The sequence below is a fragment of the Leptinotarsa decemlineata genome, unplaced genomic scaffold, assembly GCF_025532065.1.
Source record: "Leptinotarsa decemlineata unplaced genomic scaffold, Ldec_3_MD MMD2_tig00026328_RagTag_RagTag, whole genome shotgun sequence".
NCBI classification, from domain to species: Eukaryota; Metazoa; Arthropoda; class Insecta; order Coleoptera; family Chrysomelidae; genus Leptinotarsa; species Leptinotarsa decemlineata.
In genome coordinates this window covers 36,407,647-36,420,631 of record NW_027412688.1, presented here as the reverse complement: position 1 = coordinate 36,420,631, position 12,985 = coordinate 36,407,647, and the positions used below count along the sequence as shown (strand labels likewise).

Here is a 12,985-nt window from a genome sequence, read left to right as displayed (position 1 = left end):
TCCAACATCTGTTTGGTATTAAGCTTCGAAGGGTGAATAAACGCCTTGGAGTGCGTCAATCCTGGAAGATTCTGCCAGAAGTCCATAAATCTTCTTGCCATCCAGGTATTTAGAGTTTGTTTGGCAAAACTTAAAGCGATGCCATGGTCCGATGGAGCTGCTTGCAGCACCCTCCTTTGCAAGGGAGTCAGCAGCTTCGTTGCCTTCCAGGCCAGTATGGCCAGGAATCCAGACCAGAGACAATCTGTTAAGTCTTCCTATCGAGGAGAATCGTTTTCGCCAATTTGCTACCAATTTAGACATTGCTCGGTAGGAGTCAAGAGCTACCAACGCCGCTTGACTATCCGAGAATATTTTTATTGACTTATGTGTGAGGTTGGATTTATCCAATCTCTCCGCACATAATTCAATAGCGTAAATTTCTGCCTGAAATCCAGTCGCATAGGTTCCTAGGCAGGTTGATATCTCTGACTTGGGTCTGCGACTAAAAACACCTGCACCAGAACCGGAAAGTGTTTTGGATCCATGTGTAAATCAACAACTATCTGCTCTTAATATTTCCTTCTTTCAACAGTATTTCATAATTTTGCTTTCAGTTCGTTGATTATCAACTTGTGTACAAAACAGATAATATTTTACTGATTTCATCACTGAACTTCAAATGTATTTGACACTTCCAAAATAATTGTGATTCAATATGGTATTATTGTAAATTGTTTCTTTTCTTTTGAAGCTGACAAATCGGATCATCTGAATGACTCAAAGTTCTGACTGTACAGAAATGATCTTCCTCCGCCTTGGACTATGTATACTTCCCAACTTCTACAAAGAAAAGAAGAATCTGGGTTTTCTTTAGGTGGAAGGTATAGGTCTTTAGCAGATTATTGAACTTGCCAGATCTAACTCTTCCATGCGAAGAAAACCTAGGCTACAGAATGAGAAAAAATGAAGAAGGATTCCGAAATAAGTTTGAAGAAGTACGTCTTTTCCAACAGTTGCTATGGACTTTTGAAAACAATGCCTTGTGGTCAAAGTTGCCTCCCGATGAGTTCTGTAGAGTAAGTGGAGAAGTGGTCTCTTCACTTTGTTTTTAATAGTGAGATTCAACTCCTCCAACTTAGTTTTTGGACTCGCTTCGACTGGGTGTTTAGAAAATATTGCCACCAAAGAAGTCTGGGAGATTTTTGTTAATAGCCTAAACTTCTACGAGATCAGTTATAAAAATAAGGTAAATATTCATTTTTCTCAAAAATATTCATTTATTCATCAATTCATATCTTGTTCTTTTCAAAGTAGTCCCCCTCAAGTATAATACACTTGTGTCAGCGTTTTTTCCAATTCTCGTAGCAGTTCTGATAAGCACTTCAATCTTAGGAACTTAAAAAAGTTGCAGGGGGCTAAATCTGGTGAATACGGTGGCTGAGGTACGATTCCGGTGTTGTCGTTGGCCAAAAAATTACGAACCAGAAATTACGTGATTCAAAAGCTATAAATTGTTTTCCCACAATACCGGACGGTTTCTTCGTATTGCTCCTCGCAAGCGGCGCATAACTTCAAGATAATAATCCTTATTGACCGTAAGACCATGCGGCCTAAACTCCTGATGCACCACGCCAGTTATTTGAAATGAACTGTGGCTCTTCTAAGCTCTTCCATAGGGACGATTAAACTTTGGTTTCGATGCCATAATTATATATTCATGATTGGCCACCAGTTATGATTGTCCAAACATGCTCTGCTATTCCGGATTTGCTGGTTTCTCCTCGCTGTGTGTGTTTCTTGTGCTCAACAATGCGAATTTTCAATGGCCTCTTAGTTTCACCGATCTATGATTCTCCGCACTCGCAGAGTGCGTAGAATCATACATCAGAATCATTTAATTTAAAAAACACTGTTTTCAAACAGCGCTAAAACTCAGTATATATGTGCACTAAGAAAGGATTTTCAAATATTCCTACTGAGGCGCCCCCGTGGATGTAAAAGGGGAGCGTTTATATATGAAAATTACCTTTTCATCACTATTTCTCTGTACCGCTATATTTTCGGAGGCTGAAATTGTGTATGTAGGTTCGTTTTATGTTGTACCTAGATATGCAATAAGAAAGGATTTTCAAATATTCCAACTGGGGTGCCAACCGCGAGGGAAAAAGGAGCATCCATAAAACAAAATCATCTTTTAATCACTTCATGCCCTCTCCATGCCCTTAAATTTTCAGTGGGTGAATTTATATTTAGTATCAACATTGCACCCGTGCAGAGCCGGGGCGGCTCGCTAGTTCAGTATACAATTACTTCAAAAAAGCATTGTCCAAACTAAAAGGTTTATGTCAGTTGCGTCGAGTCACATTTGGCAACACTCTTGTAATTCATAAAGAATGAGTGGAATCGAATTCTCATCATGCAGCTAAACTTTGAATATGGGTTGACAATTGCATAAAAACCTAATTTTTGGGCTTTGTTTATGGTCAAATTGATGTAAAAATCACGTGAGAACTTTGTTGGTTACTTTTCTTCTCGAATGAGGCAAAAATGTAAGACAAAAACTATACAAAAAACAGTTTTTACTGGTTACTCACAAATTAAAATACAATTTTTAGCTCAGTTGATATTTTAATAAATTTGTCCGCACTATAACATCATCCTTCCAAGAAAGGCAGCAATTTTTCGAAAGTAAACAAGTACACAAACTCGTAGATGTACGATAAAATCCTAATATCAATAAATGACTAACTAGATGATTTGAAATGAAATTACTCACCTTCGTGAATTACAACTGCATTCCCTCAAGTTTACCTCTGATCAATATGAGCTCAAGTGAAATATTGTTCTTCTTCCTCTTGCCATATTCTTTTTCGTCAGTGCTTATGTCACCGAAAAACGAAGAATTCCTTCTAGGAAAAATAATGGAAATGGTATTCAGATCTGGCAAGATATGTTTCGTCCACGACAACACCAGCATCAGTCCCAAACTGGAGAAAGCTCTAACTCTGACTAATTTCTCTCTGAATTCATTTTCTGTAGACTATTTCACCTCTTCTCAGCTCAGCGCGGTCAGATCAGAACTACAGCAAGCTTGCTGCGACACTCTGATAATTCTGAGACAAGCTGATGATTTTCTTGGAAGTATTTTCGACGAAGACTTCAAGAAACAGATTCCTGATTTAATCCAGCCTCATTCCAGGATGATTTTTGTGTACGACAAGGCTTCGGAGATTTCAAAAAAACTGATGATGAATTTAGTCAACGAGTTTGCTATTGATGTCATCACTGTGGAAAATTTGCAGCCGGAGAAGAAGTCGCAGTTTTTCAGCGTGGAAAGTGCAAGAGGCAAGAATTTGAGGGTGAAAAGTTTATATAGGAACAAAACTATTTTATCTGGTAAGAGAATTATTCAGAATAATTTACTGCTGATATTTTACTAGTACAAAGAATATCAAAAAAGTGCAAAATCATGAGTACACTGACCCGCAGCTTGATGAAAATTAATAATAATTATAACAGTAGGTGATATAACAACAATATCAATAACAAGACAATATCACTTTTAGGAAAGCAGGTAGTTTATAAAAATAACAAATAAATTTGAATGTTTGCCTTTATTGATTGCCAGAGATTACAGCAGTTTCAATTTTTGTCCCCAACTTTCTGTTTGTAATATTTCGTTCATATTGAAATCATGGTTATTTTCTGAAAGATGGCTTCAAACTTTCGTTATGTTCGGAGATTCTCGTTTTGAAATTTCTTGAAGGCCTTCCTATATACATTTTTAGGCCACATGTTGGTTTGTAGACCCCTGATTTGCTATCTTTGTCCATGTTTGACTTGTTGTTTTTCACATGTCTTTCCAAAGAGCTGCCAGTTTTATACGTTATGTTAATTTTTTCTTTTGTGAGTAATGAATAATGAGAATGGCATTCATCACCCGAAGACTATTGTGGATACAAACAACCGAAACGTCGTGAAGTAACTTGACTTGAAACCTTTCGATTTTTTGCCTAATTTTTATTTTATTCTAATTTCTTCTCAGGGTTTCTTGCTTCTTTTTAATTTTCATTTCCATTTGTTATTTCAGAGATTTCAAATCATATCATAGTAAACAATGAGAGTCCGAACTGATAAACTTCACCATGAAACATTATCAACCACCTTCAAAAAAAGTTATCTTTTTATTTCATCTGATCTGATCTGACACTAGTCATCTCAATGTACCGGTTCACCTTAAATGCTCTCCAACCTCTATCTCGAAAACGATTCAACGTATGTTTGATCTTCCTCTTGAAGATGTACCACTTGGTGATCGAAACACGTGTCGAGGTGTTAAAATAACGATTTGGTGTCGGGAAAAAACTCCAGTAATATTCGTATAAGAAAATGTTTTTGAAAATTGTTTATTATCATGAATAGTATAATTAATTGATACATAAACTGTTAATTGATTCATTCTTAATCTCAGGTACACATTTTCAACATTAATTAGGTAGGTTAAATTCAGATACTCCTAATTGTGAAAAAAAAATACATATAGAACATTGTATATGTAGATTGTAGATTCTAGTTAGCATAGACATGCCTGAAGAAGATATTGTATATCGAAACCCGTGTTGTGTTTTTGTAAAACTGTGTATTGAATACACTGTGGATTCTCATCAAGTTTTGGCTGACTCCATCACATGTTTTTGGTAAAATATTTCAGAGAGAAATAACAACTATTTTGGAACATTTCAGTGAACCAAATAAATGGAAACGTTAAAATGCGCTGGTCAGATTTTGGAAGGAACAAGTGGACTCCGAAATTTGCCCCCGGCAAATTTTTCACAGTGTCGTTATTTCATTGCCCTCCTTTTTGGTATGTTCAAAATGGAACTTTGAGAAAAGGACTAGAATCACGAATAATCGATGAAATCACGAAAGGTTGGCCCGTCAAGTATTACGTAGATGAGGTAAGAGTTGATTTTAAGTTCCTCTATTGCAGTATCTTCTACACATGTGGACAAAAAGTCTAAAAAAATTTCCCTGATACTAAGTGAATGTATCACATTCTACATAGTGGCAGTAGCAAATGAAATATAAATTTTGAGTGGCTCAAAGCTGAAATAATTCAAAGGCAGGAACAGTGATAAACGAAAGAATGAAAAATTAAAAGGGAAAAGCTGACTTGATTGACCTGCACTCACAAATTACTATTTCTTTACTTCCAAATGTCGTACTCATTATATATTTATTTCATATTTTTTATATTATTTTCAATTCATCAACTAACTTGATCGCATATTTTGACTCTAGTATTTTCAATATTTATTTCCTCTCAGATTTCAAATTCGTTGATTATTTTCCAGATGTTTAAACTCAGAACCTGTAACATTTCCCAGAAAAAATATCAGCCATCATTTTTTATCCAAATTTCTTGCACATAACTTAGGCTTTGCTTCTGGCTATAACTTGATTTGACTCTGAGTTGACTTTAAATTCTGTAGAAACATCGCCTCCCAATCAATAAATGTTCTCTGGTATTCCAGATTCTTCAGAACGAAGACAAATGGAACCACACACTGGATCTTGTTGAGCAAAGAGAAAGAGATGCTGCTGTCTGCTCTCACTGGCTGATAAGAAGCGTCTCCCGAAGGATACATTTCACACAGCCAATTTACCAAGTCTCCATAACATTTCTAGTAAAGAAACCCCAGCTTTTACCAATCGCCACCTTTCTTTTCCAGCCTTTACAAGTCTCCGTATACTGTGCCATTTTTGGAGTACTAATACTTATGAGGGTACTACTCTACTGTTTCAGACAGTGGAGAAGCTATAGAAGTTTTTCAGAGACACTTCATCTAGGTGTGAGATCCATCAACACCCTTTTACTGGTCTTGGCCGTCTTCTCCCTCCTTTGCTCTACGTACTACTCGGCGGGACTAACGAGCAATTCGGCTCATCCTAGAGTTACCCAAGACATCCATTCCTTGGAAGACATGGTGGCTCATAACATACCTTGGGTCTTCGATTTCGACTATTACCAAAAATACTTCAGATCCTTGGATAATCCCGTCTTGCAGCGGTTGGCGGAACTTTATATTCCAGGTCGGAAGATTCTGGATCGTACAGAAAACTCGGCTATTTACGTCAAAGTCTTAGGAGATAAGTATGTTAATGAGATAGAAGATCTGCCCGCCTCAGAATGGAAGTACTACAAACTTCTGGGGGAGTATATAGGCCACTACTATGCTGGATTAATCCTCCAAAAGAACTCGCCGTTTTCCAGGGTTTTCTCGGAGGTGTCTCAAAGGCTCTTGGAGGGTGGTTTGGTGCAAAATATGTTCGATAATCTGCGCACGGAAAGCCAAGGTTTCATGGAGGTGTTTTTCACTAAATATGTTGATTCTATGGAGTACCTTTACATTGATCTGGAAATGATGCAGGGTGCACTTTTTCTGCTATGCATGGGTTGGCTGGCTGGCATAGTGGTATTCATTTCGGAATGCTGGTATTCAAGATGGATCAGAATGAAATAGATTAGTAGTAAATATACAAGGACGCTAGAAAGTCTAGAAATTGATGGCGATATTTTATAGATACTGTGTACAAAATATTTCTAAAACACTTTATTTCTTTTCAGTTTCATGAAAGTTGGGATTCTTCCTCTTTTCAGTCGTTTTGATTCGTGCACAGTTTCTAGACATTTTGGAAATGGAGGTACCGGATGTTATATGTATGATTACTCCTGAGGAAATAATGATTATTATAATGAATTGTAAGAGTTCATTTTCAAGTGTAATTTCAATGCATGTAAAGTTAATAAATTCAAAATCAGCTGAGTAATTACAGTCTTCAAGGAAGGGGGCAGAGGTCTCCTAGGAAATGAACTCCATAGTTTTTTTTATTGGTGAGATCTGCATAACCCAAGTAAGATATTGGATTGCGTTTCTCATCATATTCCAGTGAACTACTACCCTTCCTCATATATGAACCACTATGAACACTACGAACCACTATGAACCACTTATTCAGAATGAATAATCCTTTTTGTCATATTCTTCCACATGAATGTGTGATGTACACTGATAATACATCGCTTATGCTCTCACGAAAATTGATTACCACTGTGAAAATGGCAGAGATTCTGGCAGAATATTCGATGCTAATTTGCTGAAATTGAATGAAGAAAAAACTCAGGAAATCATTTTTTCCACTTGTTGTAGTATTACCAGGAGTAAATTGACCGTCAGGAATGTGACCCCAGGACGCCTTGAACTGGTCTAATTACATTGATTGAGTTAGGAATAAAGCTTTTGAGATGTATATTTCTTCTTAGACGACTGAAGAAACTTTCAGCATAACATGAATGTTTCTATTCACTTTTCAACTACAGAGCTTTGATCTGGGAAAACTGTTCTTATGCCGTGAAATTGGCATTTCTCAATAGCGTTGAATTAGAATAATTTCAGGAGCTGGTTTCAGAGATTGATGTCGTCCCAAATAATTGACTGAAATAATTAACGCTAAACAAAGTAATACAAATCTATAACTTAACGATCACTTTAATCATAATGTTAGTCCTAATTTACATATGTATTCAACATAAATAAAAACCAAATTACAAAAACTTTCACATGTCCCCCTTCCATCCCCAAACACTTTATTGTTCGTGCATAACATTTTTTATTGACATTTTCTAAAGAAGATTTCGATGTACTGGCACAACACTGCCTAATAACATTTTCTAATCCATGTAAATTAGGACGACCCTTTGAGGTAACACTATGATTAAAGAGATCGTAAACGTATAGATTTGTATTACTTAATTGTATAGCATTAATTAATTTACTCAATTATTTTTCGTCAATAAATCATACTGATAGTTATTATGGACAAACATACAGAGTAAATTAAAAATTTTGCACCAAAAAACTAGTAAAAATTTAAACTATTTTCAATCGATGTACCGGTTCCAATAATGAATTGGACTGAATTTCGCATTGAAATATTATTATAGTAATATGACGGAGGCCATATGAGATACTAGTAGTCTTTATGAGGCTAGAACCATAAAAAAATGGATTTTTTCAATAATGCCGAAAATAAGGGTTGTTTACTACTGATCAGAATTTCTATTTTTTGTTCTCCCCTGTACACCGTTCAGAAATTTGGAATTTCGACAACTTAAATCCAAGTTTTCCGTATTGCCCCAATTTTTATTAAGAAATAAATTTTCGGTGTATGTTACATACAATGTCATAAAACAATACCTTTTTTCCGCAGTTGGGTGATGAATAAATAAAACAGACAGGTACTGGAACATTATTTTATTAAATCATAATCAAATGTTATGAATACAAGGAAATACCAAGGATTCTCAGCAAAATGACATATTTCACCCCTCACAATCAACCCAAAATCTGGACTAAAGTTTCTGCAGACTATTGTCATTATATCTTGATTATATTCGTCGTTAAGACCGCTATGGAATTTATTTTTAATGAAGCCCATCTTGAAAACTGCTGCTTCACAAACATATGTTGACCCAAACGAAGTGAGCGCGTACCTCCCAAACTCCCCCCTCTGCGACGTTCCTTTGCTGAATCAACCGCAGCAAAGATAAAGCGCGTGAAAAATTATGTAATTACATACTCAAGATACATATATGTGAGATAGTTTGTTTGGTGACACAAGGTCCTCACAAAATAAGTTGGCGGTCCAGATTCAAATCAAGGTCCGCTATTTTGTAAACCCTAGCTAGACCCTAACTCAGAAGTGAATACAATGTTTTTTTGAGACGACTGATTGATCCGAAAACGGCGAGAAAAAAAATACGCGTGAATACTGGCTAGACAGAAGTTTTTGGGGCAGTGGGCCTGATGTGCTATCTGGATGAACTGAAGGACCCCGGAGTGGTTCTAGCTGGATTGATGTTAGACAAAAGCTTGGCTATCAATTTGAAACAATCCCTGTTACTCCTCGACGTGAAAATTAGGACAAGATCATTGAGACTGATGTTATTCAAAACAAATTCGTTATTGATGTATCCTCGTAACAGCTTCAAGTATATAGAGAATCCTGGAGCATTGTGGAAAACTCTGTCTTGGTTCTCAAGCACGGTCAATGTCTCATTAACTAGCCTGCCCAGATCTTGGCTATCCTGCACGCGGGAGTTGTAATTCAAAATAGCGTTGATGAGTTCCTGAGCGTCACCCTTTCCGATGTGAAGCTCCGTGTAGTCAACCAATATCGTTATCAATCCATCCACACCCTCGTGAGAGCCGCTGCTGGCTTGCTTGAGCAAGCTCAACACCTTTTCTGGGGAGTGTGCCAAATTACCGAACAGCTCAATGAGGTCAGAGCGCAATCCAGTTTCGGCCAGAACATTCAGCAGCACTTCGGCTCCACTTTCAGCTCTGAAAATTTGGGAAGCGTCAAAGTTGATGTTTCCCTCGTTCAGTTTCCCTTCAGAGTACTCCAATAGTTTGGCTATTGCCAGGTTAACATTAAGGAAGCCGTCAACTGAACTGGCTATCTTGAAACTTCCGGAGCCCTTGTACACCAAGCCCAGGCAACCGTTTAGTTGCCGAATGAATTTTTCAAGCAGTGCCAGTTCCTGTGGCAGAGGCAGCGATCCTCCCAGGTCGTTGAACACTTCTTTCAATTCTCCTTCCACTGGTTCCTCCAACATGTCCAGACTGGACTTCTGTCCCATCTCATGGGCGATTTTCAACAGCGATTGCAAAGATGAGAGTTTCTGGAAGTAATCGTCAAAGTTGGGCCAGATGTCGTCGTTATCGCTCTTCAGGTGGTAACGAGCTTTTTCTGAAATGTTCACTACAATGATGGTTCCTTGTTTTCCGTTGAAGACGGCTATTATTTCTGACGTGTAGTCAACTACTACGGCTGCCTTGTCGGATCTGCTGAGGATGGCGATGAGAGATGGTTTGTAGAGGACCTGTCGGTCTCCTTCATCTGAAAAAAGTAAATGTTGCTAAAATATCACTTTGGAATTCCTTCGATATGTTTTAGAAGGTTCACATGAGGAACTCAATGGAATTACTGAGAAATCCAAACCGATCTTAACGGAGATTTACGAAAAATTGAGCGACAGCGGACTCGTGCCTGAGATACTTGAACATGAACAACTCTAAAATTGTAGACAATTTTGTTGGTCAATTAAAATCTACTATGAAGTGCACACACTGTGGATCAGTAACCGTCGATCTTTTCTGGGATTTGTCTCTCCCTATACCACAAAGAACTGGCCAATTGAGTTTGTCAAAATGCTTGGATTTCTTCACAAAAGAGGAAAGCCTGGATGAAGATGAAAAACTAACCTGTTCGAGGTGCAAAAAAGAAGAAAATGCTCAAGGTCTCTATCAATCCATAAGTTTCGTCGTATTTTAGTAGTTCATTTGAAAATATTCTCTGCAACGGAAAGATTCAGAGTAGATATGAGTAATTATGCAGCAGACAATGTGGCTCCTTGTCGTTACAATCTATATGCACTTTCGAATCACAGTGGGACTACTTACAACGGGCATTACACAGCAAATGGCAGACACCCATATAGTGGCACGTGGCACGAATACAACGAATCACACGTGTCCCCAATTTCACCAAAATCGCTTGTGAGTGAAGAGGCATATGTCCTCTTTAATGAGCCGGAAAGAACAAAGCAGCACTTTTGAGGTGTTTTTTTTCTTTTTCTCTTTCAATAAGCTGAATTCTGTTAATTAATTTTTATTTCATGATTTTTGAGGTAGTTTTATATGCACGTTTGAAAATAAAATCGCCTTTTCAATTTGAAAAACAAATCCGGAATATGTTATTTGAATAATGGTACAGATATAAAAGTAAATTGTCAAATAGGTTAAATGAGAGAATTATGACATAAATTCATCAATATTGTAACAATTTTTCTCGATAAGTAATGCTTTATGTTTGGATTTGAAAATATTAATATTTGGGGATTTTTTGGTAGTCATCAAGGTGGGTTAAAACTTTGCGTCCTAAATATAAATGACTTTTTGAGTTCTGTGCAAAGCTAGCATAAGAAGTGGCATACTGATGATATATATATATATATATATATATATATATATATATATATATATATATATATATATATATATATATATATACTAAAACTCAGGTACTCAAAATGCATGGACTTCAAATTGTGAAATTAAGTATATAAAGCATTGAATGTGTAGAATATAGTTAGTAAAGACACGCCCGAATAAGCCATTGTATGACGAAACACGTGTTACGTTTTTGTTAAATTGTTCAGTGAAAATCTCACAATAAAATGATTTTTTTTAATACGCTTGAAATATTTGAATTTCATTGCGAATCGGATAAATCATGGATCAACCGAACAGTCGTTTATTACTACAGAAGCCATACCTCCTGCAGAAAGCCTGACTGTAACTCTAGGGTAGACATGCCAAATTAGTACTCCTATTTAATGTTGAGACTCACCTACAGAAGAAACTCAACATCCCATAAGTTCACTATGTTCAATCAAAAATGGACATTTCTTCCCTATTGAATTTGTTTCCCATCGCCTTAGTGGTAGAATAAGTCATGTATAGTTTTGCGGTATTGAAAACTGTTGAAGCAGGTTTGCAGAAAACTTCGGAATAAATGTATACTTCAGGTTTTTTCGTTTGAAGCAATACCTTGTCAGCGAAAATAGAGATTTTTTCAAAGACTCACCTTTTTGTCCTGAAATGAAAACACAACATGTCGCGCTGGTAACTATTAGCACTAGTAGCAAACGCATTTTCAATGGAACTATGCTTGCAAAAGGCTGAGGTAGTTTCATTTATAGGTATCGTTTTCTACATTAATTGAGTACGATTATTCGAATAATTATCTCTTGCAATATTTTGCATCCATTAAACGAGTGAAAATGAAACAGCCTGAATCATTTGTGATACGACCACTCTGAAAATGAATAATTGCATTAATGTTGAATTAAACTGGGCATTAAATTGGGTAACATTTTTTGCAAATATTGTTATTTAGCGGAATTATCCTTTATTATCAATTCGAAAAAAAAGTATGTATTTATTCATTTATTTCATACACTATTCTACAGGATGAACCCAATTACAGAATAGGGAGTAACAGTGGCATTTAGAAATATGTATTTACATAATATAATTTGTGAATCAATATAAAAAAAATAAAAACAAAACTGTTAGTTGGCTGAGAAATGTCTTTTGATTTGTATAATCTGGTAGTTGAATATATCTAGGATATGACTAACAGAATTAGAGCTTTAATTCGATGTAAAAAACATGCATGTACGTCATGAACATAAAAATACACCAAAATATTACCTATTTATACCTGGCTGCGAAGTAGTTGCGGATGAATGAGGAATGGCACCCATGGCTTTTCTAAATCTTTACATAAGTACATTATTACCAAAAATTATTAAACATTTTTTTAATTAAAACTATTTGCGGCTACTTTTTGACTGACTTCTATTCATAAATGTATGTAAAGATTTGAGTGTGATTAACTACGCTATGAACGTAGTTATTTTGCAGAGGGATCCTGTACTATAATCTGAATTTCTTCCTCAAGTCGTTTCAAGTTAGAGTACAGTTTCTATATGTTTTAGCAGTACGGGTACTGGAATGACTACCTCCAAAAACTGATGTATGTAATCATTTCTAAATAAATAATAACTAAAATGTTTCTCTTGAAAAACTGACTAATAGGTAATCATATTCAACTCTGTCACCGAGTTGGGATCTGTGAATCAAAAGGCTATTTTCGAATTTCATTATTTCCAAGAAAAAAAGCAGAGTTTTGAGAAAATTCTACCTCTGTTTGAGATGAAACATGCGTGTTCTCTATTAGAGTAACAGGCCCAATATTTCCATCAATCTCGCCCCCCTTACCTATTTATAATATTTCTTCTTTATCTGAAACCAATTATTTTTAAAATAATTGGTTTCAGATAAAGAAGAAATATTAAAATGAAAAATGAAAA

The 12,985-nt window shown here is 36.1% G+C and overlaps 2 protein-coding genes across 3 annotated transcripts; one reads left to right on the top strand and one right to left on the bottom strand.

Moving 5' to 3' along the window:
- Positions 1-1,349: 1,349 nt before the first annotated feature.
- Positions 1,350-6,857, top strand: LOC111503244 (uncharacterized). Its single transcript, XM_023157506.2, has 3 exons — positions 1,350-3,378; positions 4,726-4,940; positions 5,517-6,857. The coding sequence occupies exons 1-3, from the start codon at positions 2,745-2,747 to the stop codon at positions 6,504-6,506; spliced, it is 1,839 nt and encodes a 612-aa protein (XP_023013274.2). The 5' UTR covers positions 1,350-2,744; the 3' UTR covers positions 6,507-6,857.
- Positions 6,858-8,636: 1,779 nt separating this feature from the next.
- On the bottom strand, positions 8,637-12,936 carry LOC141485406 (uncharacterized). Of its 2 annotated transcripts, none has more exons than XM_074182032.1 (2): positions 11,695-12,936; positions 8,637-9,945 (listed from the first exon to the last, which is right to left on the bottom strand). In XM_074182032.1, the coding sequence occupies exons 1-2, from the start codon at positions 11,801-11,803 to the stop codon at positions 8,855-8,857; spliced, it is 1,200 nt and encodes a 399-aa protein (XP_074038133.1). In that variant the 5' UTR covers positions 11,804-12,936; the 3' UTR covers positions 8,637-8,854. The 2 variants fall into 2 exon arrangements, 1 of the variants encoding a protein (XP_074038133.1); XR_012467183.1 differs by lacking the exon at positions 11,695-12,936 and adding an exon at positions 11,458-11,688 and having other exon boundaries at positions 9,811-9,945.
- Positions 12,937-12,985: the final 49 nt, after the last annotated feature.

What these genes read in the sequence shown, in the direction of transcription:
- LOC111503244 (XM_023157506.2), top strand. Translation starts at nt 2,745, where the DNA reads ATGAAATTACTCACCTTCGTGAATTACAACTGCATTCCCTCAAGTTTA. An exon ending in GAACAAAACTATTTTATCTG is followed by an intron (nt 3,379 to 4,725) that starts GTAAGAGAATTA and finishes GGAACATTTCAG; the next exon opens with TGAACCAAATAAATGGAAAC. An exon ending in TCAAGTATTACGTAGATGAG is followed by an intron (nt 4,941 to 5,516) that starts GTAAGAGTTGAT and finishes CTGGTATTCCAG; the next exon opens with ATTCTTCAGAACGAAGACAA.
- LOC141485406 (XM_074182032.1), bottom strand. Translation starts at nt 11,803, where the DNA reads ATGAAACTACCTCAGCCTTTTGCAAGCATAGTTCCATTGAAAATGCGT. An exon ending in TTTCATTTCAGGACAAAAAG is followed by an intron (nt 9,946 to 11,694) that starts GTGAGTCTTTGA and finishes TACTTTTTTCAG; the next exon opens with ATGAAGGAGACCGACAGGTC.